This window comes from Callithrix jacchus, chromosome X, assembly GCF_049354715.1.
Source record: "Callithrix jacchus isolate 240 chromosome X, calJac240_pri, whole genome shotgun sequence".
Taxonomy (NCBI): Eukaryota; Metazoa; Chordata; class Mammalia; order Primates; family Cebidae; genus Callithrix; species Callithrix jacchus.
This window is the reverse complement of record NC_133524.1, coordinates 114,561,411-114,586,124: the sequence shown is the minus strand read 5'-3', so window position 1 is coordinate 114,586,124 and position 24,714 is coordinate 114,561,411. Positions and strand designations below refer to the sequence as shown.

The 24,714-nt window shown below is 38.6% G+C and overlaps 1 protein-coding gene across 5 annotated transcripts in view; it reads right to left on the bottom strand.

The window, feature by feature from the left end:
• The window catches only part of DOCK11 (dedicator of cytokinesis 11), a 194,885-nt gene that overhangs the window by 30,108 nt on the left and 140,063 nt on the right, over window positions 1–24,714 (bottom strand). For all 5 annotated transcript variants that reach the window (XM_078362461.1, XM_078362462.1, XM_078362463.1 and 2 more), the window contains 8 exons: window positions 21,456–21,503; window positions 20,057–20,199; window positions 18,285–18,400; window positions 16,002–16,139; window positions 13,130–13,312; window positions 11,428–11,541; window positions 8,237–8,452; window positions 8,093–8,150 (listed from right to left, as the gene is read on the bottom strand). In XM_078362461.1, the coding sequence (XP_078218587.1) occupies window positions 8,093–8,150; window positions 8,237–8,452; window positions 11,428–11,541; window positions 13,130–13,312; window positions 16,002–16,139; window positions 18,285–18,400; window positions 20,057–20,199; window positions 21,456–21,503 (1,016 nt within the window). The remainder of the gene's footprint in view (window positions 1–8,092; window positions 8,151–8,236; window positions 8,453–11,427; window positions 11,542–13,129; window positions 13,313–16,001; window positions 16,140–18,284; window positions 18,401–20,056; window positions 20,200–21,455; window positions 21,504–24,714) is intronic.

Below are 24,714 nucleotides of genomic sequence, written 5' to 3'. Positions count from 1 at the left end.
ACAGAGATGGGCTATTTAAAATAACACATATTTTTGTAAGAATCAAAGTTTAAGTACAATTTTCACTTACAAAAAAATTAAAATTTGTTTCTACTACATATTTTATTAGTTTCTCCACCCACAAAATGAGCAAAAGTTACTTATTGAATAAGCTTTTTTGTTTCTTTTGTGAGATGGCTTCTCATTCTGTTGCCCAGGCTGGAGTGCAGTAGTACAATCTTGGCTCACTGAAACCTCTGCCTCCCGTGTTCAAGTGATTCTTCTGCCTCAGCTTCCTGAGTGGCTGGGACTACAGGCACGTGCTACCATGCCCAGCTAATTTTTGTATTTTTAGTAGAGATGGGGTTTCAGCGTATTGGCCAGGCTGGTCTCCAACTCCTGACCTCGCGATCTTCCCGCCTTAGCCTCCCAAAGTGCTGGGATTACAGGCGTGAGCCACCACGCCTGGCCTGAATAAGTTTTAATCTTTGACTATGTATCCCCTTCAATGGCTAGGATAGATGTTCACCTAGTGCGATCTAATCATTTTTATTTAAACTTTGATCCTGTATACATTTGTGTTCTACCATCTAAACAAGAGGACAGGCACTTTTCAGGTAACCACTAAGTGATCTTTGGTAACCATGTCTAGTGCCTAATTTCACTGAGATTTGGGAGAGGAAGTGAGATGTTGGAGAAGGTCTGGCCTTGGAGTTTTAAGAGAGTCAGGAAATAACAACAGATGGCAGGAATGAAGCATCCTAGAGAAAACAGGACGGAGTACTGGAAGAACCATCATTTTTGGAGTTACATAGACTCAGCTCTACCAGTAACTGTGTGATTTTGTGCTAATGTTTATCTCCCTGGGACTATAAAAAGTTTTATCATCTGTAAAACAGGGATAATAATAACTACACTATGGGAATTAAGAGAAATGTAAAGTGTTTAGAATGAAGTCTAGCGTATACTCAATGAATTATTATTAGCAAATAAGCCTACCAACAAATAAACTAGCTTTCTCAAGGTAGAATAAAATCATTGCTGCCAGCTGGACACCCGGGAAGTAGGAAGTGAACTTAAGCTGAAAACAGCTGCTGCAGGCTCTGGACTAAATCATTACTGTTAAGCAAAAGTCTAGGTGTAAAGGCCACATGGTTCCTCTATAGATTCTAGACAGGGGAACATGTCTGAAACATTCCTACTGTGTCTGCCTTTACCTTTATCTAAGTCAGCTGTAATTTTAGAATTAAAGGAAAATTCTGCCTCTTTATAACATAACCTGTTAGTCATTCAAAAAGTTTCCTTCTGATAGGAGCTAGTCACAAAAAAAACCCCAAAAAACAAACAAAAACTGACAATTGCAATCTACTGTTCTACAGTCTAACAGTGATACTTACGAATAATGGCCTTTCCTTACAACTAAGTATCTGGTAATCTTCCTGTTAGAGTTTGGGGAAGGAAGAAGGAAGGTTTAAAAAATCAGACCTCATGTTGAAGAGATTTGTCAGAATTCTGGTGGAAAAGAGGTTATGTATCAGGGCTTGGATTTTTCCAACTCTTCTTGTCTAAATGAAATCTAATCACTAGACATATATTTTCTTGGTAAGATGCTTGACAAAACATGGGTAGGAACCACACATAGAAGTTGGAACCACACTTCTTTGAGAGAGAGATGAAAGTCTGGTAGGGGAAGATAGAGTTATTTTGAAATACATTTTTTTTTTCAGACAAGGTCTTACCCCATTGCCTAGGCTGCAGTGAAGTGGTGTGATCATAGCTCACTGCAGCCTCGACCTCCTAGACTCAAGCCATCTTTCTGCCTCAGCCTCCCAAGTAGCTAAGACTACAGGTGCAAGTCACCACAGCCAGCTAATTTTTGTATGTTTTGTAGAGACCAGGTCTCGCCATGTTGCCCAGGATGGTCTCAAACTTCTGAGCTCAAGCAATCCTGCCCATCTCAGACTCCCAAAATGTTTGAACAAGACCATTTTTGTTCAAATAAAGTAGGTAATAAAATGCACTGAAGATAAAACATAGCCTGCTTCATTTCTGAAGATAAGCATGCCTAAAACAGTCTGTTACAGACCTCTAGAGAGTTCTATTCAAAGTACTGGACCATAACAAGATAAAGAACTTTTACCAGAATGTAAATCAATTTCTCATTTCCTTCTTCAACAAGTCTTTTTATTAAAAAGAACAAGTCAGTTGAATAAACAGAGTATTTAGTGACATGGTTGATTTACATTCAGGACAATACTCCTTATCTTATTGTAAACATGTGACAAACAGTTCCCACACTAGCAGCTGGTCTGTGGGATATTCTTTGTGCAGTAGTGCATTAGAACTTTTTAAAATTTAGAAGAAATCATCCCACTTGATCACCGCTATGAAGTCAAGAGCTAGGCCTAAAGAAGAGGGTCCAAGTCTTGAATGAAGAGACAAAGAACATAGGCTTTATTGAAGAAGTTAGTCAGTCCCTGAAGGCCTCAAGCAGCTAGGTCCATGACTGGGAAAAAAATTCCCATCCGTTCAGAAGAGATTATTACTTTAAGTCATTTCCAAATGTAGGGTTTTTCTAGAATGCTTGGATTTAAGGGAGGATGAAGAAGGGCACACTCCTATGCCAGAGATCAGATGAGGCTAAAAGCATCTTGCTAGAGAGTCTTCTGGTGTATTTTAAGTAGTAGTACAGAACATTATGGTTTATCTCAAGAACAAAGACATAAACATCCACTTTTGAAAGTTGTATCTGAGTTATATAGTGTAAAGACTACTACTGTGAATTTTCAGCTTCAGAGTCCAATATTCTTGCTAAGTGTGTTGTCTTAATGCATCTGCCTGATAATTTATTTCTACCTAGACATGAATATATTCCTCCCCCCTTTTGCTAAAGTTATCAACACCGACCAATATCCAATTATATCAGGACCCTTTGTTTATTAGATTCTTTAAAATGCTTGGAGAAAACCCTGATTCCCCTTAGTTCTGGAAAGATTTTCAGATGAAACAAGTTGCTGAGTCTAGAACTGGCCAGTGTACATATCCCAACAGAAAGAGGCATTTGTTTGAGGGATCTCATGTAGACCTATGCAGCCCTGTAGAAGGTGGTCCTGGACAGTCTGCTATCAGTTTCTCTGGTATTTGATCAGGACTCTTGACCTTGCTGTTTACAGCTGTAACTTCTGTATTCCTGACTGCTGTCCTAGGGAAAGCAAGATGGAAACTGTTCAGATAGAGATCACAACCTTGAATACAAGTTATCCTGTGAAAAAAAGTGGAAAGGGGTATGAAAGATGGGACAGTAGTGCAATCCTTGATTAAAAAAAAAAAAAGGATGGCTGGTCAGAAGAAGGATAAGAGCTAGGAGTCCTGAGTGGAGGATAAGAAGGGGAAACTAGGAAAGAATGAGGGAATAAAAAGCTTTGTGAAACTCAAGCTATCAGATCCTGGGTACAAAGACTTGGGAAAGAGAGCAACATTACCCTATAAGGAATGAAAAAAACAGACTCAATGGGAAAGGAAATTCCTTTTTCTGGGTTGCTGGGCGAATCCTTGCAGGCCTGAAGCTTTGCTGAACCTAGGATGCTGTTTGGTGGTGAAAGAATGCAGAGACTTGACTCTTGTCTTCCCTGGGGAAAACAGTTGTACCCTTTTTTAAGAAAAGAAAAAAGGGAGAATGTGATCTAGAAATTTTGAGATTCTTAAACAAAATAAAAATAAGCAAATTCTGAGTTGTTTTTTATTTTATTTTTTTTTGGGAGGGAGAATAGCTGACTCTCAGTATTATCACTTTAAGGTACCTTCAATAAAGGAAAGAGAATAGTAATCCTTAAGTCTCTCTGGTAGAACAAGAAGAGCTCAGGCTGCCTGAAAGAAATTTGAGGGTAGGGTGGGGGTGGGGGCAGGGAGAACTGCATACCTCCTTTCCCATTTCCTGTCAGTTCAGTGCCTGATACAGTGAAGAAAAGAATCTGGAAATGGTCCCTCCTGGGTATTGTATAGTCACTTTTTAGGGGCAAGGGCCCCTAAGCCCTTCCCTGCTTAGGCAATGATCCAGTAAGACAAAGTATTTTTTTTTCCTTAAAAATGCTACATAGTAGGACATCTGCTTCCAATGTGTCAACTGATGAGTAGCATTTTATTCCATCTTGATTTAAAAATGTTTTATAATGTACTTCAAGAGGAATTGGTTAGGAGTTAAAGAAAACAAAACATTTTTGGCAATAGATATGTATCAGGGATTTAAAATGAATATGTATCAGGGATACTCTAATGCTCCTTCCCTGTTGGCTTCATGATCGAAGTGCACTTAATAATAGAAAACAGAGTTCTAGGCTGGACGTGGTGGCTCACACCTGTAATCCCAGGACTTTGGGAGGCCAAGGTGGGTGGATCACAAAATCAGGAGTTTGAGAACAGCCTGACCAACATGGTGAAAGCCTGTCTCTACTAAAAATACAAAAATTAGGCCGGGTGCGGTGGCTCACACCTGTAATCCCAGCACTTTGGAAGGCCGAAGCGGGTGGATCACAAGGTCAAGAGATCGAGACCATCCTGGTCAACATGGTGAAACCCTGTCTCTACTAAAAATACAAAAAATTAGCTGGGCATGGTGGCGTGTGCCTGTAATCCCAGCTACTCAGGAGGCTGAGGCAGGAGAATTGCCTGAACCCAGGAGGCGGAGGTTGCGGTGAGCCGAGATCGCGCCATTGCACTCCAGCCTGGGTAACAAGAGCGAAACTCTGTCTCAAAAAAAAAAAAAAAAATTAGCTGGGTGTGGTGGTGCCTGCCTGTAATCCCAGTTACTCAGGAGGCTGAGGCAGGAGAATCACTTGAGCCTGGGAGGCAGAGGCTGCAGTGAGCCAAGACTGCGCCACTGCACTCCAGCCTGGGTGATGGATCGAGCCACTGCCTCAAAAAACAAAAAAACAAAGACATCTAAAGGTGCCCAATTATCTTTGTCAAATACGTTGGTCTTAAGTGTAAATTACACGTTTTTTTTTTTTTTAGTTCTGCACTCAAATGTATTTTTATTTACTCAGTCAATTACCAGGTCTTATCTAGACTTCAAAGAGCTCACTAATGCTGGGGGATTGTGGCTTTCTCAGAATGGATGGGAGGTTAACAGATGACAGGTTTTTAAAAAATAGTTTTTGGGGAACAGGTGATTTTTTTGTTAATGGATAAGTCCTTTAGTGGTAATTTCTGAGATTTTGGTGTATCTGTCACCTGAGCAGTATACACTGTACCCGATGTGTAGTCTTGTATCCCTCCCTGACCCCCCAAGTCCCCAAGTCTATTATATCATTCTTATGCTATTGCATCCTTATAGCTTTGCTCCCACTTATAAGCAAGAACATACGATATTTGGTTTTCCATTCCTGAGTTAGTTCACTTAGAATAATAGTCAGTTTAATAATGTTTTTAACTTGTGTTTTAAACCAGTAGCCGACCTTGGTACAGCTAGTATAATCAGCTATTTAAGAAAAAAAAGGTGTTTTGGATCACTGAAGCTAAGTAGGGAAAACCCTGAGGATTTTTACTACTACCACTATTTTAGAACAAGGTTTTCTAGTTTAGGCAAATAGAGTTTTCTAGGTTTAAAAATAGATGGCATCAGCAAACCACCATGGCACATGTTTACCTATGTAACAAACCTACACGTGCTGCACATGTATCCCAGAACTTAAAATTTAATTTAAAAAATGTTTAAATGGCACTTACAAAAATGTGCAAATTCTCTTAAACATTATTTTTTGTTTAACATTCAAAAAAAACATTTTTTCCTCTTTAGCGAAGAGTGCTTTGATTTCTATGAAGGATAAATTATAAAAAAAAAAACCTTGAAGGTATTATGAAATACATAAATGGCTAGTTAAAAAATATTATTTGCATTTGATGAAACATCAGTTTAGCGTTTATGCTAGCTGTCTCATGCTAATGTCCAGAAAAAAACATAGCAAGAAATTATATTTCTAAAGCCTAAGGACTGATAATAAAGATAAATAATTCTTGATTTTTGCTTAGCTTTAATGTCTTTGCACTTGTGAAAAAAGTAAAAAAATTATAGGGAAATAGCTTTAATATAATTATTTTCAAAATCTAAAAAGTACAGTTTTAGACTTAGTAGACATAAAAATCTTCAGATTTCTATTATTATTATTATTAATATTTAGACAGAGTTTTGCTCTTGTTGCCCAGGCTGGAGTGCAGTGGCATGATCTTGGCTCACTGCAACCTCTGCCTCCGGGTTCAAGTGATTTTCCCTGCCTCAGACTCCCGAGTAGTTGGGATTACAGGCTTGTGCCACAATGCCTAATTTTTGTCTTTGTAGTAGAGATGGAATTTCACCATGTCGGCCAGGCTGGTCTTGAACTCCAGACCTCAGGTGATCCACCCACCTTAGCCACCGAAAGTGCTGGGATTACAGGTGAGCCACCACTCCTGGCCAGATTTCTACTAATTAAAAAGATGATATAATATTAACCTATTTCTCTGAAGATGTACTTAAAATCACAATACTGTGTTTAAGATTCTTGTATCTGTCAGTTTGTTTGGAATTTCAAGTGTGTAATTTCAATATATACTGTGATTTCATAGGCATACCAGTGATTAAAAAAAACCCTCAAATGGGGCCTCATTTTGGTAATTAATCTCTTTCTCTGTTTAAAACCCACATATGTATATTAAAAGGAAAAACTAAATATATCAAACACATAGTTGTTCAAAAGAATTCCAGAGTCAAACAGAAAGTGTTAATTTAAAATATAAGTAAAACAAATCTGCATTTTAATTATATTTGAGAAGAATCTTTTTTTTTTTTTTCTTGAGACAGGGTCTTGTCCTGTCATCCAGGTTGGAGTGCAGTGTCCTAGGCTCAAGCTATGCTCCTACCTCACTCTCCTGTGTAGCTGGAACCACAGGCATGTGCCACCATGCCCAGATAATTTTTGTATTTTTATAGAGACAGGGTTGCACCATCCTGCCCAGGCTGGTGTCAAACTCCTGAGCTCAAGTGATCCACCTGCCCAGGCCTCCCAAAGTGTTGAGATTATAGGTGTGAGTCACTACACCCGGCCAAGAATCTTTTTAGGAAAAGATTCTCCACATGGGTATTATTATATGAGGCAATTGAATGCTGAGCCTCAATGTGAAATGAGAGATACATAGTTAACTGTAGGAATTCTGGAGTTAAAAAATAAAACAAAACAAAATATGGTTGTGTTCCTACAGCTAAAGCCAGAGTGATATGACTCCTTTAATAAGTTGGTTTCATTTTGTCATACTGTTACTCATTCCACTGCCTTCAAGGAAGTAGCTTGGATGTTGACAGAGATTTCTTGGTTGCAATCTCCACTGCCAACCAGTGATTAAACCTAACTCAACTGGGTTACTATTTGAGCAGATGCAGTCTGTTCAACAATGCTGTTAAGCAGTGGTCAACAATACTTGTTTATGGAAAGGGACACTTCCAAGTAGATGTCCTGAATTAGGAATCTTAAATGAGGACTCTGGAGCTGCTGGCCTGAAGCCCTTCAAGGGTATGACTCCCTTTTAACACCCAGTTATCACTGCACTAAAGTGGCTGGAGAGACATAGTCTACGGGCAGTTGGTGATGAGGGGGAAATAAGTAATCTGTACTATCCCAACTTGAGCCTTGAGAAGAATTTAATTTGTGGCAGTCTTCCAGGGAGGAACAGTCTTGGAAAATAAACACTGGGCATCAGGTCTGGCCCTGTATTATTTTTTCTCTTTTATATTTTATTTTAAAATAGGTATAGGATCTTGCTTTGTTGCCTAGCTGGTCTCAAACCCCTGGCCTCAAGCAATCCTCCAGCCTTGGCCTCTAAAAGCACTGGGATTACAGGCATGAGCCCCTACACCTGACCACCCTGTAACTATTTAACTTTTCTCGTAACCCCTAATGAAAGCAGAGGGGATAACGAACAATCCAGTTTTATTTTATAACAGCTTATTTTTAACACTGAATGAGGACAAGGGTGAACACATTTTTCAGAGTTCAATTATATCATATTCATAGTTAAGCTACAGAGATAAAAAGCTATTAAGCTAAATGAAAATCCCCCATCTCTAAGAACAGAAATATCTTACTTTTTCGATGAAGAAACTCTGCAACTAGAGCTGCTACATGGACATAACACATTGCAGCCTGAAAAAGGATGACAAAGAAAGAACTGTCAGAACACGCTCAAGGTGTTTTGGAGGGTTGTTTAGAACCAAACTTTAAGTAGTCACCTCTGAAAAATCTCCATTTTTTACGTGAATCTTGGCCATGCTATCAAGCCAGGTTTTCCTGAGCTCTGGAGTGCTTGCATAGGACTTGGCTAAGCTATACTGGAGATCAATTAGCATTTCAGGGTCTTTCTCATGCTCCTTCATTTGGGCAGTGGCCATAAGAACAGTGCGGATTCTCTTGGTCAAGTCTTTGACTTCTGTGGGAAAGGCAGTTGCCTAATTTCAAAACAAACAAAAAAGACATGTTGAACAACAATATTGATGAGCTCTAAGACTTGCCATGCAATGCTGAGGACATAATATGATTTTCACTTCCTGTTATAGCTCTTGGTATTGCATACAGTACATTGAAATAATTTTAAATAAATTATTTTTAAAATATGTAACTAGCCCAGGCTTCGGAGGCTCTAATCTAGGTGGCAGTATATTCATAGGACATAAAAGCATGAGCTCTGGAGTCAGACTACCTGGCCTTGAATCCCAGATCCTCCACTGTGAATTCCACAGCATGGGAGGGATCTATGTTTGCCGTTTTCTTGTAACAGTAACCAAAAATTGACAGGTTCCTATGTGCCAAGCACTGGTCTGGGTTCTTTACATGTTTTAATTTTTATGATAACCCTATAAGTACTATTATTATTATTATTATTATTTTGAGACAGAGTTTCGCTCTTGTTGCCCAGGCTGGAGTGCAATGGCACGACCTCAGCTCACTGCAACCTCCGCCTCCCAGGTTCAAGAAATTCTCCTGCCTCAGCCTCCCAAGTAGCTGGGATTACAGGCATACGCCACCATGCCGGGCTAATTTTGCATTTTTAGTAGAGAGAGGGTTTCTCTATGTTGGTCAGGCTGGTCTGAAACTCCTGACCTCAGGTGATCCGCCTGCCTCAGCCTCCCACAGTGCTGGGATTACAGGCGTGAGCCACCGCGCCTGGCCGGTACCATTATTAAAAAGCATTTAAATGCTTGACCGAAGTCTCGAAATTGGTATATGTTAGGGACAGGATTTTCACCCAGGCAGTCTGGCTCTAGAGCTGATGTTCTTAGCCACTCTTCCATCTGATGTGCACACCTACTGCATCCACTAACTACCACATACACTAAGGTGAAAACCATACTGCAAAAATGTCTACTTATACAAATGAGAGGTCATGAATCACAAAGAATATTCCAGAAAGTTTAGAGAGATCATTAAGCTTTCAAAGTTTGTTTTTGGCCCCAAGAACAACAGAGTTTCCTCTTTATCCTAGCCTCTGCTAAGGAAGTCCTATCACATCCTCTTAACCTCCACCGGAGTAATCACAATTATCTATGCTTCAGAGATGATGAAAAAGAGGTATAGGAGTTAGGGAGCTTGTCAATAGGAACACAAAAACATGTGGGGGAAATGGTTTTAAAAACTGCCTTCTTGGCCAGGAGCAGTGGCTCATGCCTGTAATCCCAGCATTTTGGGAGGCAAAGGTGGATGGATCACCTGAGGTCAGGAGTTCAAGACCAGCCTGGCCAACATGGTGAAACCCCACCTCTATTAAAAATACAAAAAATTGGCCGGGTATGGTGGCTCACACCTATAATTCCAGCACTTTGGGAGGCTGAGGCAGGTGGATCACGAGGTCAGGAGTTTGAGACCAGCCTGACCAACATGGTGAAACCCCGTGTCTACTAAAAATATAAAACTTAGCTGGGCACAGTGGTGCATGCCTGTAATCCCAGCTACTCAGGAGGCTGAGGCAGGAGAATTGCTTGAACCTGGGAGGTGGAGGTTGCAGTGGGCCAAGATCGGGCCATTTTACTCCTGCTGAGACAACAAGAGCGAAACTCCATCTAAAAACAAATAAATACATAGAAATAAAAAAATAACTTGATCCCTTTAAAAACAATAATTATATACATAAAGTTCCTTTCTATATATTAATAGAGATCCCATTCACCAGGGGAAAGGCATAGCTTTTTGTAATAGGGTTTGTTGGTAATGACTGCCTTAACAGAATAAAACTAAGTCGTTTTATAAATGAGTTAAGGAAAAGAAAAGATTTCCTATCAAGGAGAGCGTATACAAACCCCATTTACTTGGAAAAGCTTACCAATTTACCTATATAACACGGTATTAAGGATCGTGACAACTGGTCAAAACAATTTCTTAGAGCATAAGTGGTGTAACCTGTTTCTATCCTCCAGCTCACAGGATTAGCTGGAGGATATACTGATTCCCTGGGGAACTGGTAGAACTGGCTGAAAAGCAAACTTTCCCAGCCTGAGAGTGGCTGGCACTACACACTGTTATTTTTCAGTGCAAGCAACATTCCTATGGGAATATTTTTTGGTACACAGATTCTACACATCCAAACATCAAATATGCTGTGAATATGAGCTTTTAATCTTTTTCAGATTTTACACAATATTGGCAAACTGTGCTGGAAGATGAACTTTCTCAAGAATGGGGATGATTCATTCTTCTGGGAGGAAAAGCCCTCTATTGGCAAAAAATTCTTCTTCACTTGTATACATGTGCCACTGAAGATCAGAACCTGCACTTCACACAATGAAGCAACAGATGCATTTTTACAGTGCTATAAGTTTTAAGCATATAGGAAAGAAAGCAGAACGGTGGTCAGAGTCTTGGGTTTGGCCTCAAGAAACTGGTGCATAAGAATGACAGCCTTGGGCATGGATTTGCCAATAAGTATCTACAGCAAGCTACAATCTGTTAACAGATAATTTTTAAAACTCACGAAACCATCAAATAATGAATCCCTTCTGTGCCATTCCTCATCCAGTGGTAATGGATCAGGCAACTGTTAACTATTCTATGTGAGATTTTGTGAAATTTCAAATTCAGTGCTTATTTAACCAACATTAATAATTGTAAAGAAAGAAAGGATCTATGTATTTTCTGAGCAAGTTTGGAAATGAAGTACAGAAAAACAATTCAGATTCGACTTGCCATAACAACTATCAATATATAATATATTCATTCATCTGTCCACTAAACTGATATTGAATATTTGCCATGTACCAGGCAGTGTTCTAGGTACTATATAGTGATGTACAAGACAAAACCCTTAACTCATGAAACTCACATTCCACACATTCTATACTATCCAAAGCTGTGAATCCAATAACAGTTTAAGAGTTTAAACTACCGTGATAGTAAAGGTGGTTCTAATTTATTATTTGAAATGAGAACATACCTTCATAGGTCTGTCACTATTTGCAAAATTATTGATTATGAATAAAGACTCCTGAAATCTTGATCCTCCGCTTAGTGCTACATCAGCTATCAGTTGGCTTACAGCAATTATTATCTGTGGGAAGAAGTAAACATTATTTTCCAAATACTTTTTGAACAAATGCTGCTTATTCTCATCATTTTATAAGTACATAAGCACTCACATGAAATGCTTCTTTTAAAGATTCTACACTGTACCATCATAATGTATTTTCTTCATATATGAGGGGGTTACATTCTTCTGCTTTTGACAAGCTGCTTATGGTTGTTTCTCCATTAATAATCTTGTCTCCAGTAAACAACTCTAATGGGACAGACCATGGCAGTGAAGATATAAAGAGGACCAACGATTTCTCATATTACAATGAGGGCCACCGAGTCAAGCAGTCCCAATTGTGGTTTAGTTCAGAACTATTTCATCCAATAAACCCCAAAGTGTGGAGATGCTGAATAATAACTATCATGTAGGAAGTATTAATCATGTGCTACACATTGCATCAGGCACTACACACACCTTGTTTTAAAGTAGCACTGCAAAGTGAAATACTCAGGGTAGCACTGCAAAGTGAAATACCCAGTCTCATTTTATAGATAAGGAAACAGGTTCAGCCAGATTGAGTGACTTGCTTAGGGTCACACAGCAAGTAAGGATTTAAGCTATGATTTAAGCACAGGTAGGCCTGATTCCAAAGTCCATGCTTTCCACTAAACCTTGAGACATCTCTCATTTTTAAAGTAAGTGGGCATACTGGAGCATGAAAAACATAAACTGTGTTATCTGTTCTATAAAATCTAACAAGCTTGTTATTTAATCATCTCATTTAATCCTCATAAAAACTCTATGAACCAGGTAACAATATTTACCCCATTGAATTTGCAGAAACTGAGGCACTGAGAGGATAAGGAAGTAACTTGCTCCAGGTCACACAGGATGTGGCAGTCCTCAAATCTGAACTAGAGACTGGGTGCGGTGGCTCACGCCTGTAATCCCAGCACTTTGGGGGCTGAGGTGTGTGGATCTCCTGAGGTCAGGAGTCCAAGACCAGCCTGGCCAACATGGTGAAACCCCGTCTCTACTAAAAAAACAAAAATTAGCTGGGCATAGTGGCACATGCCTTTAATCCCAGCTACTCAGGAGGCTGAGGCAGGAGAATAACTTGAACCTGGGAGGTGGAGGTTGCAGTGAGCCAAGATTGTACCACTGCATTCCAGCCTGGGCAACAGAGCAAGAGTCTGTCTCAAAAAAAACAAAAAACAAAAACAAATCAGAACTAGAGCCTATGCTCTTAACATCCTTGCTCTAGAACAGCTCTGTTCCATAGAAATATGGCATGAGCCACGTACGTAATTATCAATTACCTAGTAGCTACACTAAAACGGGATACAGCTGAAACTTATTTTAATATACCTAACCTAATACAGGCAACATATCATTTCAACGTATAATCAATATAAAACAATTGAGACATTCTACTTGTTTGCATACTTAGTCTTCAAAAGCCATAGTACATTTTACACTTTCAGCACATCTAAATTTAGACTAGTCACATGTCAAGTGCTAGATGGCCACACTGTATTGGACTGGTTGGGTGGCTCTGGATCTTGATCTAGAGGTTAAAGATTGAAGAGAAGAAAGATGAAGAGGTGCTTTTATTTTCACTGACCTGTAGATGTGTCCTCAGGAAGGTTTTCCTTTTGGTATACTCAAAGTTGTTTCTCATCAAAAGATACAAAAGTGCGGATGCTTCATTCCTGGTTGAGCTAATCTTTGATGTGCAGCACTTTAAAACCTCATAGCAAAACGCAGCACACATGTTTACTCTTCCTTTGAAAAAGGCTGAAGGGAACTAAGGAACAGGGAAAACAGAAATAAGTATCTAAAATCCAATCATAAAATCAATGGGATATCAAGTACCTTCTATATCCTCACCTAAAACTATGCTGGGTGCTTTGAGGATACTAAATCAACATAAGGCAGGCTCTGCTCTCCAGAGAGCCTGAACTAGTTAACATAAACACCAGCATGCGTTAATAACAGAACTTACGTCAGTATACAAGTTATTAAAAGATGTAAAGGTACTGAATGTAAATGCTATAAAAGTAATGGTAAAAATCGCAATTACTTTTCTACCACCATAATACAATAAACAGGTTCTCAATATGTTTTGAAACAATGTCTGAAATGATGAATGATGGGTCTCAAATGGGGACATAAAAATGGGAAGGTCAATTTTCATTAGTTACCCTACTGCTTTATATTTCAACAGTTCCTTTATTGTGAACATCCAAGTGCGGAGAAAATTATAGCTAAAATCTACTCAGCAAGTAAAGTTAATCTTTTAACAAAACGGGATATAGGAGGTATGTACACCCCCGCCACACACACGCATCCTCTTCGCATAAACACCGATAGTTAAGATGCATTTTAGCAAATAAAAAGAGTATGAAAGTGACTAATTATCAAAAGAGACAAGTGGTCTGCTCCTTTGAGAATGTATTCAGTCTGCTTTGTGTAAGATAAAATATACACATAACATAGACTTGTTATAATTTCCCATGCTTATAGGTCTAGGTAAGAGAGTAATAAAACTGCTTCAGCACACACAATAGATGTTTTTCAGAGAGTGAAGCTAGAGGACCATCTTTGAAAAATTATTTCTTAGGAACCTTGAATTTAGACTCATATTATAGAAATCTACCCTTTATTTCACCTTAATACTAAGTGTAATTCTATGCAGATAATGAATGCTTAATAAAATTTTCTGATTGGTAATTGGGAAATCTCACCAATAACTTCACCAGACTAACTCTGGATGAAGCAGATACTCTGGTATGAAAAGAAACATTTAAAGGAGAGCAGAGCTATAGTGTAGCTCATCACTACACTACGTTTTCTAAACACATCACTCAGTTCTCTGAGTGGGCAGTGGCCAAAATCATCAACGACCTCCTAACTGCCAATTCTAACAGATCTGTTTCCCCCTTTATCTTATTTGACTACTCTGTATACATCATGACAACATTGGAACTCTTTCCTTCTTTGGCTTCCATGATATCCTTTCTTACCTTTCTTCCCACCTCTATGACTGCTCCCTCTCATCTCCCTTACAGATTCCTCTTTGAACCTCCCTTCAATGTTGTTGTTTCTCTGCAATGTTCTGCTCTTGATTTTCTTGCTTTTTTTTTTTTGAAGTGGAGTCTTGCTCTGTTGCCCAGGTTGGAGTGCAGTGGCGCGATCTCAGCTCGGTACAATCTCTGTCTCCCGGGTTCAAGTGATTCTCCTGCCTCAACCTCCTGAGTAGTTGGGACTACAGGTACCTGCCACCATGCCCGGCTAATTTTTGTATTTTTAGTAGAGATGGGGTTTCACTATGTTGGCCAGGGTGATCTCAAACTCCTGACCTCAGGTGATCCGCCCGCCTCGGCCTCCCAAAGTGCTGGGATTACAGGAGTGAGCAACTGTGCCCGGCCTATAATTACTGATTCTTGTATTATTTATTTTCTGTCTCCCCTATCCCCACTAAGACCGAATGCTTCATGAGGGCAAAGAGTATATTTCATATCTCCATTGTATCTCCAGGACCTAGTACAGCACTTGACACAGAGAATGTGCTCAATAAATATAGTATGGATGAATGGAGAGTGACTCCAAGTCTGGCTCTCCAATCTGATCCCTCTCCAGAGCAAAGATCCGTATCGTAATGTCCCATAGGTACTCAAATTCAACAGATCTATATAACAGGACTCATTAACTTTTACTGCAAATGTAGTCTTTCCCCTGTATTTCACATCAACCACCACACTCCACCATACTATCAGTGGATCAATGACTAAATCCTGTAAATCCTATCTCAACATGTCTCATCTGCCTTTGATTCTTACATATTCTCTGCCACTGCCTTACTTCAAGCCCTCATTTCTTATCTAGCTTATTGTAACTAGTCTTTTTATTGCCTTTGATATTGTCACCAATCCTTCTTCCACAGAACTTTTAAAGAGATGTTCCCCTGTCCTTACCAATTCCCTCTTAATACAAATCTAATTGTGTTACTCCCCTGCTTAAAACCCTTCCATGACTACCTGATGCCTAAAAGATGAAATCCAACTCTTAAGATGAGTCCACATGATCTGTACTCCATTTCTAGTCTCATCTCTTGCTGAATCCACATTAAATCCTAGCTCCATTGCTGCAGAAACACTTTTACTAAATTAGAGTGTTTCTCTTGCCCACCTCCAGTGGTCTATATGGACTTATTTTATCCTGATGGTATTTGTTTCTGTGTATATGTATCTTGATGTGTGTGTGCCTCCCTCTAGGTATGATGAGGTGAAATAAAAAGTAGCTTCTGATTTGAGGGGGTTCATGGTCAGGCCCTCTGTCTGTACTTTGTTGCTCTATATTTCTATTTACAAAGGTAGCACATAATGGTTTCAGCAGCTGGCATCATGTATGTCACCACAATGATCCCCATTTTCCCTTCCTTCCATTTTGCAATAAAGAAAGCCCACCAGCTGCTCCCAAGCTTCTATTCTTACCTTACTGATGAAAGCTCTCAGTGAGGCAAATACATGTTTCAGCGATACTTCAGATTGTCCATTTTTAAGAAAAGCAAGATGGATATCAAACACTTTTTTCATTAATGGGTTGTGGCCATCATTATTTAAAAGTTGGGTCTATAAAACATTAAAAAATATGGTTTATGCCCCTCTGAGAATGAGAAAACGGATTTCACCAAAACCTGTTTATAAAACCACTGTTTGGAAGTTTCAGGAAAATGAAAGGCTCTTATAAATAATTTCAAAATATTTGTGCCATCTTTCAACTTGGAAATCTCAAACAAATACTACATACATGACATAGAGAATAATTAATCCCAACATTTTAAACAGGTGCAATTTTTTTTAATGCAACACAGCAATATCTGGGACTACTATGGGAAGAGTATATTATTTTCTATTAGCCTATACCATATTGTTTCTCAATGAAGAAATCAATAAATTAAAAGTGATACAAGCCAATCAGCCTTTGTATTTCTCTGAGAGAGACCAAATATTGTAATGTATGAATGAAGGAAAATACCAATTCTATTTTATAAAATTATGATTTAAATTTACTTTAAAAGTATGTTTAATGTATGGTTAGCCATTCAAGACAAATTAAACCCTCTTTGAGTACAGACAATTAACAGGTATCACAATTGAACAGATTATGTAGATTGTTTAAATGCTCCTTGCAAAGAAACAACAAATTGTAGAGAAATACCTATTAGTTTGTCAACTTCGTTTTAATCAGCAATGGTTAATTTCTCCAGCTCTAACCTGCTATCCCTCAAGAAAGTAACCAGCAGGTTACAACTTGGCCAGAAACAACAACAATCTAGTGATAATACTGACAGCCAGAATCCCTGAATGGTGTTTGATTTTTCTGGCACTTTCCTTAATCTATTTCGAAGCATGGTACAGTGGCTAGAATCATGCTCTCTCATAACTGGCCTAGATCTAAATCCTGATTCTGCCGCTGCCCAGCTATGTGACATTAACCTCCTGTGGGCCCAGTTTCCTCATTTTCAAAAGGGAATAATAACAGTATCTACAATCATAAGGTTATTATGAGGATTAAAAGTGGGTTCATATTTGTATTTTTAAGTTATTGAGATATAATTTATATGCCATAAAATCCACCAGATTCAGGTATACAATTAAATTACATTTAGTAAATTTGGCAACAGAGTTGGATGACCATCACCATCTAATTTTAGAACATTTCCACTGTTTCAAAAAGATGACTCCCCTTTTTCATTCCCAGCCTTACAATGAAAAAGTGAGTTAATATTTGTAAAGCACTTAAGATAGTACCTGATACCTACCAAGAGATTATATAAATGTTTGTTAAATAAAGAAGAGGTATCAGAATAGGAGGAAGGAATATAATGTACACCATGAGATCTAATGGCTTTCTTATTTACTGGCATGATGAAAAATGGAGTTGTGTTGCATTTTAATATAGAATAAACATAATACTTCATAAAGGGATCTATAGCCTATTTATTAAAGGGATTCTGCAGTCTATTTCTTATTAGTATCTAATTCAGTTCTTTATAAGCCTCTTTGAAAAGCACAGGCCAGGTTTCCACAGAAAATTTAGAGGGCTGAAGCAATTAACTCAATTACTTAGAGAAGAGGGAAAAAAGGAAAAAAAATCTGTAAAACTGAAGTGAAAGCAAACAAGATTTTTCACCTTTGAGTTATTACATTACAGTCACATCATTTTTACTTTTCAAAGCACTCTCACATCCATTATCCCATTCCCCCCTCCAATAATCCTACAAGATAATTGCTTTTACCTTCTTTTTAAAATCATAGCAGTAATGATTTGCACTGAGAAGCAAACATCTGAGAAAAACACTAAGTGCCTGACTAGGGAAGCCAGCCAGCCTGCCTGGACATCATCTACCCTGACAGGATACCTCATCACAATGGGTATTTGGGGAAACAGATCCAATCATATTTTGGGCTATAAATTGCTGGCTATTTAAAGTATGGAAAACAAACTTGTTATTAAACACGAAAATCTAATAGAATTTAAGAGGTAGAAGGGAGCTTAAGGGCAAGTTAGTCCATTCCCTTCCCTGTATGGATGACACAAGTGAGTCTCAGTGACTTCCAGGATCACATGATAACCAAAGTAGAACTGCCATCCACTTTTCCTGCCTATTCATGTCAGCCTTTTTCAGTGCACTACCGCACATCTGAGCAGGAAATTTCTGTATAATGTTTCTTTGCAATGGTACCAACTGAATCATAACTATTTATTTTTACCTTGAAGCACTGAGTGAAAAATGATATGGTATCTAGTACTGTTAGGGAAACTTCAGTAGCTGTATTGCCTTCAAGAAGTGCCTGGTGGAAAATGTCTGCTTCAGTTGTTGTAGAACCTACGATTAGAAAAGTAAATTAAACTTTTCCCAACAGGAAGATGCACATAATGGTGTTGAATAGCTTTCTACCCAAAGACTCAGAGAGAGACAAGCAAGAAGAAAGGGGGCTCAGCTGGGCACAGTGGCTCACACATATAATTCCAACACTTTGAGAGGCTGAGGCTGGTGGATCACGAGGTCAGGAGTTCGAGACCAGCATGGTCAGCATGGTAAACTCTGCTTCTACTAGAAATACAAAAAATTAGCCAGGTATGGTGGCACATGCCTGTAATCCCAGCTACTCGGGAGGCTGAGGCAGGAGAATTGCTTGAACCTGGGAGGTGGAGGTTGCAGTAAGCTGAGATTGTGCCACTGTTCTCCAGCCTGGGTGACAGAGTGAGACTCTGCCTCAAAAAAAAAAAAAAAAAAAAGGTGGGGGGCTCACAGTGTCATACTGTATTTAACTCCTTAATCAAATATAGTCTAGGTTAATCAATTTCACTAGTTTTCATTATAGTTCTGTATCAAAAGCTCTGTAGGACATAATTAGGTGCCCACCTCTTTGGAGACAATGTTTCATGATGAACTCTGGTGATGTAACTAGGAAATAATGAGGGAGGCCTTTTAAATCATGCCACTAATTATGTGGGTAAAAATGAGAAACTACTGAAAAGAAATTTAGCTCCAGATACATAGTAGTGCCTCATGGTCAGACATTTTCAATTATGCCAATTATATGAGATTTGTTTCCAAATCAGAAGGAAAACAAGGTATCTTGGAGGCAACTGAGAGGAAGTAGGTTCATCATGTTTTTACAAGAAGCTGGCGGCTTTAAAACATGCAGATTTAAAGGTCCTGAGTCTATTAGCTCAGGGTCTAGCAGGACATTATTTATTACTAGGTTTTACCACAAAGCCAGTTTTGCTGGCTTCCTTTTCTGAAACCTTCAGAGGATTGTGTGGAAGCAAAACATTCTCACTCTTTGAGTTGTTATTAATATTTGTTTTTCATAGGATAGCTTCCATTTATATAACCCTCTAGCTTCCACAGTTGGGCAAGATTTCTCTCCTTGCCCTATTTGCCTTGTCAATACTTCCACCTGTCTGAAATACACCTTTGCCAAACTAGCATTTAGAGCTCACTGATTTCTGCAGTCAACTCAGCATGTTCATTCCCTAATCATTAAATGACCAAATGTAACTAAATAAATATTACATGTGCTATTATATTAAGATGTCAATATTTGCATTAAAGTTTAAAAGTAGGAATAAAGAATACCCAATATAAAAATAAGAGAACAGTAAAAATTTCATGGGAAAATTTTAATTTTTTTGACGCTAAGAAGAAAACACCATGAGTTAAAATTGTTGAAAAATCCATGTGTATTTTATCATTTTATAGTCACGTACAATGAAATTGATTATATATAAGTACATAGCAGAGAGATGCAAACACATGTGTGTATGGGAAATCATTTCTAATCATATTGGCAATTTAAACCAGGTTTTCTTTTCTTCATACATATTTAATGGATACAGGTGTTATTTTGTTACACGCATAGAATGTGTAATGATCAAGTCAGGATATTTAGGGCGTCCATCACCTTAAGTTTTTATTATTTAAACCAGGACTTCTTTAAGGTCAAATGGGTACCCCACACACATTTTCACTTACTGTGATTAAGTGTGAATGAACTTTCTAGGCTACTAAGATGCTGAAGCCGGGCCTGCATTACTCCTGATCTGTTTCGAAGAGCAGGCATGGTTTGCGATTTTCGGTCTATTCCAAAGTGTTTTGACAGCCAGGCATCATGTACCCTAAAATAAATGTTAAAGTCAGGAAGTGGAGTGCTCTAATAACATACCTCAATGTTATAATCTTTTTATCTAAAAAATCATTAGGTTTCCACATAAACATAATAGTATACTCAAGGATTAAATGAAGTGTCACTAGAAATTGGATGAAGTTTTAATGTATCTTTAAAATAGCATATGTGAATATAATTAAAGAATTTAGAAAGAGCTTCCACTTCCCTCTTTTTTTCTCAAAAACATCAGAGATAAGTGGCTAACACTCCAATAAGATTCAGTCTTTTCCAGGAGGTGAGGAAGGGCAAGACTGGGAAGAAATAGCCAGAGGTTCACTAAGTGTTGAAATGCGAGGGGAAAATTCTAGCGTCAGATGTTTAAGAATGAGTGCCAATCAAATCTGTTTTTGTACTTTGTCTATTGCTAAGATTTACAAACTTTTCTTTGTTTTCCTTTAATGTTGTTTCCATTTAAAAAAATTACAACTGGGTCATACATGGACTAAGGAAAAAGTACTTTGTCTATCCTCTAGTAAACATAGTGCCATAGTTGACAGAAATCTTAGAGACTGAGGTTTATGGTAATGATGATGGCCGTACCAGCTCCAAGTTATGGGAAAAGATGGTGGAAATTGGAACCCTCACCACCCGAACTATCTATCCTTAGGACGTTCCAGAGACTCAGCAATAATCACCATCCACACAGCCTCTTAAAAAATAAACATGTTTTAAACTATTTTTGAGCTCCTTTAAAGACTAACTCCTCCCCTAAAATATATCTCATTGAAATAAGCAAGTAATCTTCTTCACCTTAGAATCTCTCAAATATTTCCTTAAGTATTTATTTTACTAGGACTTATATGGCAAAAGAGGAAATAGGCAATATATCATTTATGTCCCAATCGCTGTTGGGGATTTCTATTTACCTTTGTAATTGAGGTGAGTATTGATAGATTTCAGACAAAAGCACAGACCTGACAGTTGTACAGGTTCTTCCCCTGGATCTAGCCCCTTCTCCATTCCTTTAGAAAAGATAAGCATCTCACAAGGTAAAAACTCTGTATATCACTTTAATCATCACCCCTTGGGAAGCTGGAAAATGTAAAAGTTCCCATTCATTTAAACTTTCAGTTGGGACATGTTAACTAAATCACGGGTGTCTCAACATTAGCTCAAAATATATAACCTAGGTTTTACACAGCATGACTGATTGCTCTCTGTTGGAAGAGAAGGAACAAGTGGAAATTACAGTGCTATGGGACTTACCTTGCTATATTTCTTTTCCCCATATATCTAAAGTGAAACAAGCATACTCTAGAAAGAAAAACAGCATGTTAGTAATGTATTAACATCCTCTACAATTTAACAAGTGATATTTTAAATCATCAGTTACAAAGAATGGCCTACTTAAATCATATTATAATGATATGTGTTTTGCTCTGCAGAAATACGCAGATGATGGTGAGCTTGCCATATTCTATCTTTCTACATTTATTTGCTACAATTACATCATCAACACTAAAAGCTTCATGTCTTCATATACAATTTTAATGACAGATTAAAAACACCTGTCAATGCAAATCACCCTTTATGCTCTGTAGCATATCATAGAAAAGGTCATTTTTGTTTTGTTTTGTTTTGTTTTGAGACAGAGTTTCGCTCTTGTTACCCAGGCTGGAGTGCAATGGCGCGATCTTGGCTCACCGCAACCTCCACCTCCTGGGTTCAGGCAATTCTCCTGCCTCAGCCTCCTGAGTGGCTGGGATTACAGGCACGTGCCACCATGCCCAGCTAATTTTTTATATTTTTAGTAGAGACGGGGTTTCACCATGTTGACCAGGATAGTCTCGATCTCTTGACCTCATGATCCACCCGCTTCGGCCTTCCAAAGTGCTGGGATTACAGGCGTGAGCCACTGCGCCCAGCCCCATTTTTGTTTTTGACACAGGATCTCGCTCTGTCACCCATGCTGGAATGCAGTAGAATGATCATGCAAGGCTCACTGCAGCCTCGACCTCCCAGGCTCAAGTGATTCTCTCACCTCAGCCTCCCAAGTACCTGGAACCACAGGTGCACACCACCAAGCCCAGCTAATGTTTTATTTTTTGTAGATAATAGACCTGGCTATGTTCCCCATGCTGGTCTCAAACTCCTGGGCTCAAGTGATCCTCCTGCCTCAGCTTCCCAAAGTGCTGAGATTATAGGCATCAGCAACCATACTGGGCCCACCAGCATAGTCATTAATATCTTTCAAAGTTTCTTCAGTACTAAAAATTGGGGCAATTTCTACATTTTTATAATAGCATTAAAATACTTTATATTATTAAAAATTCAAATGCGTACAAAAGTAGGGAGAGGACCATAGTTAACTCCCACATACTCAATCACCTCCCAGATTCAACAATGATTGAACTCATGGCTATTTTTGTTTGACCTCTGCCCTGAATAGGTTCCCTGATATCCCTCCACCTTCCCTACCTCCTGTGTTTCTAAAGCAAATCTCCAACATCAGAACATTAGTTTCATTAGCAAATATTTCAGTACAATTACAGTAGTTAAAAAAAATCTTCTCACTCATAGGCGGGTGATGAACAGTGAGAACCCATGGACACAGGGAGGGGAGCACTACACACTGGGGTCTATTGGGGGGAATAGGGGAGGGACAGTGGGGAGGGGATCTGGGGAGGGATAGCATGTGGAGAAATGCCAGATGTGGGTGAAGGGGAGGAAGACAGCAAATCACACTGCCACGTGTGTACTATGCAACTATCTTGCATGTTCTGCACATGTACCCCAAAACCTAAAATGCAATAAAAAAAATCTTAACTGCAGTTTATTCTCTGGACATTTTCTGCAAAAGTTTGTTAAGACTCTAATCCAAGGGTTATGTATTCACATGCTTTGTTTTTGTAGACATGCACATACAAATCATGTTGGGAATACTCTGAACCCCTCTGTGGTGACTTAACCCCAAGCTTCTGGAAGAATTGGCAAAACCCAAGCTATCTGAAATAACAAGAAGTTGTTGATTTTTAACCTGTAAATTCTCTTAGAATTTAGTTTCTCCAAAATGAGTTATTTGCTTTGTGTTACTTGCTGTATTGATTATATTTGAGAAAATGAAGGATAATGTGAAATGCTGAGCTGCAACTTATAACTTTGGCTCTGCTGAACTGTTCTGGTAAAAACAGGAACTCTGTGAAAGGGACATAGCTTGACTGTCGAAGAGAGATGACAGCGCGTAATAGGCTTTTCATTGCAGAGAGCCTATAAACGAACGTGTAATAGAGAGGCTTATTACCTGGATTCCTTTCCCAGGAAAGGCATATTGATTAGGGCCCTGGAAAGGGAATGCGACCCTTATAGAGAGCCTATAAACAGACGCATGAGGGGCACCTGTCTCTGTGGTTGAGATAAGGATGTAAAAGTCTTTCTTCTCCCACCGCTCCTCCAAGCCTGCATGGAGGCCCCTCCTCTTGCAGTTTTTGTGAAGTCAGGCTGGTTGTCCTGTGTCAGATCCAGTTTCCCCTATAGTTGTGAGCCCAATATGTTCTTGCTGATAATCATACGTTTATGTTTAACCTCTATTCTTGCTAAGGTGTATGATTTCTATGCTGACACACAGAAAGTTATCTTTACATTGTTCTGCTTTTATAATACCACGTTGTGATTTTTGTGCATCAGTTTTTGCTAATGCATTCTTTTTGTGTAATTATCACTGAAACTTTGTGTAACCTCGCTCCCCCTCCTCTATTGAAAGAGCAGAATAAAAACTGAGGTTTTCAGGGGAATGTCAGACATCCACGGAACAGCACAATGTGGTGTCTCCCCTGGGCCCAGCTTTAAGGAAAACTTTTTCCTTGTTTCTCTTTCTTTTTTACCAACTATTCGATCACTTTGAGAGATCTTAAGCCCACGCTAATGTATTGGGAGCTGGTCTTGCCAATATATGTGTACTATTACAAAATTTCTTGCATTTCATTCTATGTCTAATTTTTCTTTTAGCTTCCAATAATCATACAAAAATAGCTCAGGAAAACATAGGACAACTTCCCGTCTCCAGACTAGGTTTTCCCCCAAGTGTCTTGTAATATGTACATACATATACATGTCTATATATATATGTTTTGCTATACAGAAATACAGCGATATGTACACATATACATACATATGTGTGTGTACATATATATGTGTACATATACATACACAGACACATTTCTACAGTGGGTAGAATTACTCAGCTCTACATAAATGTATAAATTCTAAATTCCAATCATTTACACTGCTCCACTAATCCAGTATCTTTTCCAAATGAATGATATAGGACAGCTGATACCAATTCTAGTTTTTCAGATCACAGAAAGGCTTTTGCTGGGCTGAAAAGACAGTTCATTATTAGCTAGAGTTTTCAGGAATGTAGCAGGTATTCCACGCTCACATTTTTCTTCTATCTACAGGTAAAGAACCTATATGCCAGCCTCTATATTATCAAAATAACTTAACATTTTCTACATTATTAGCAAAT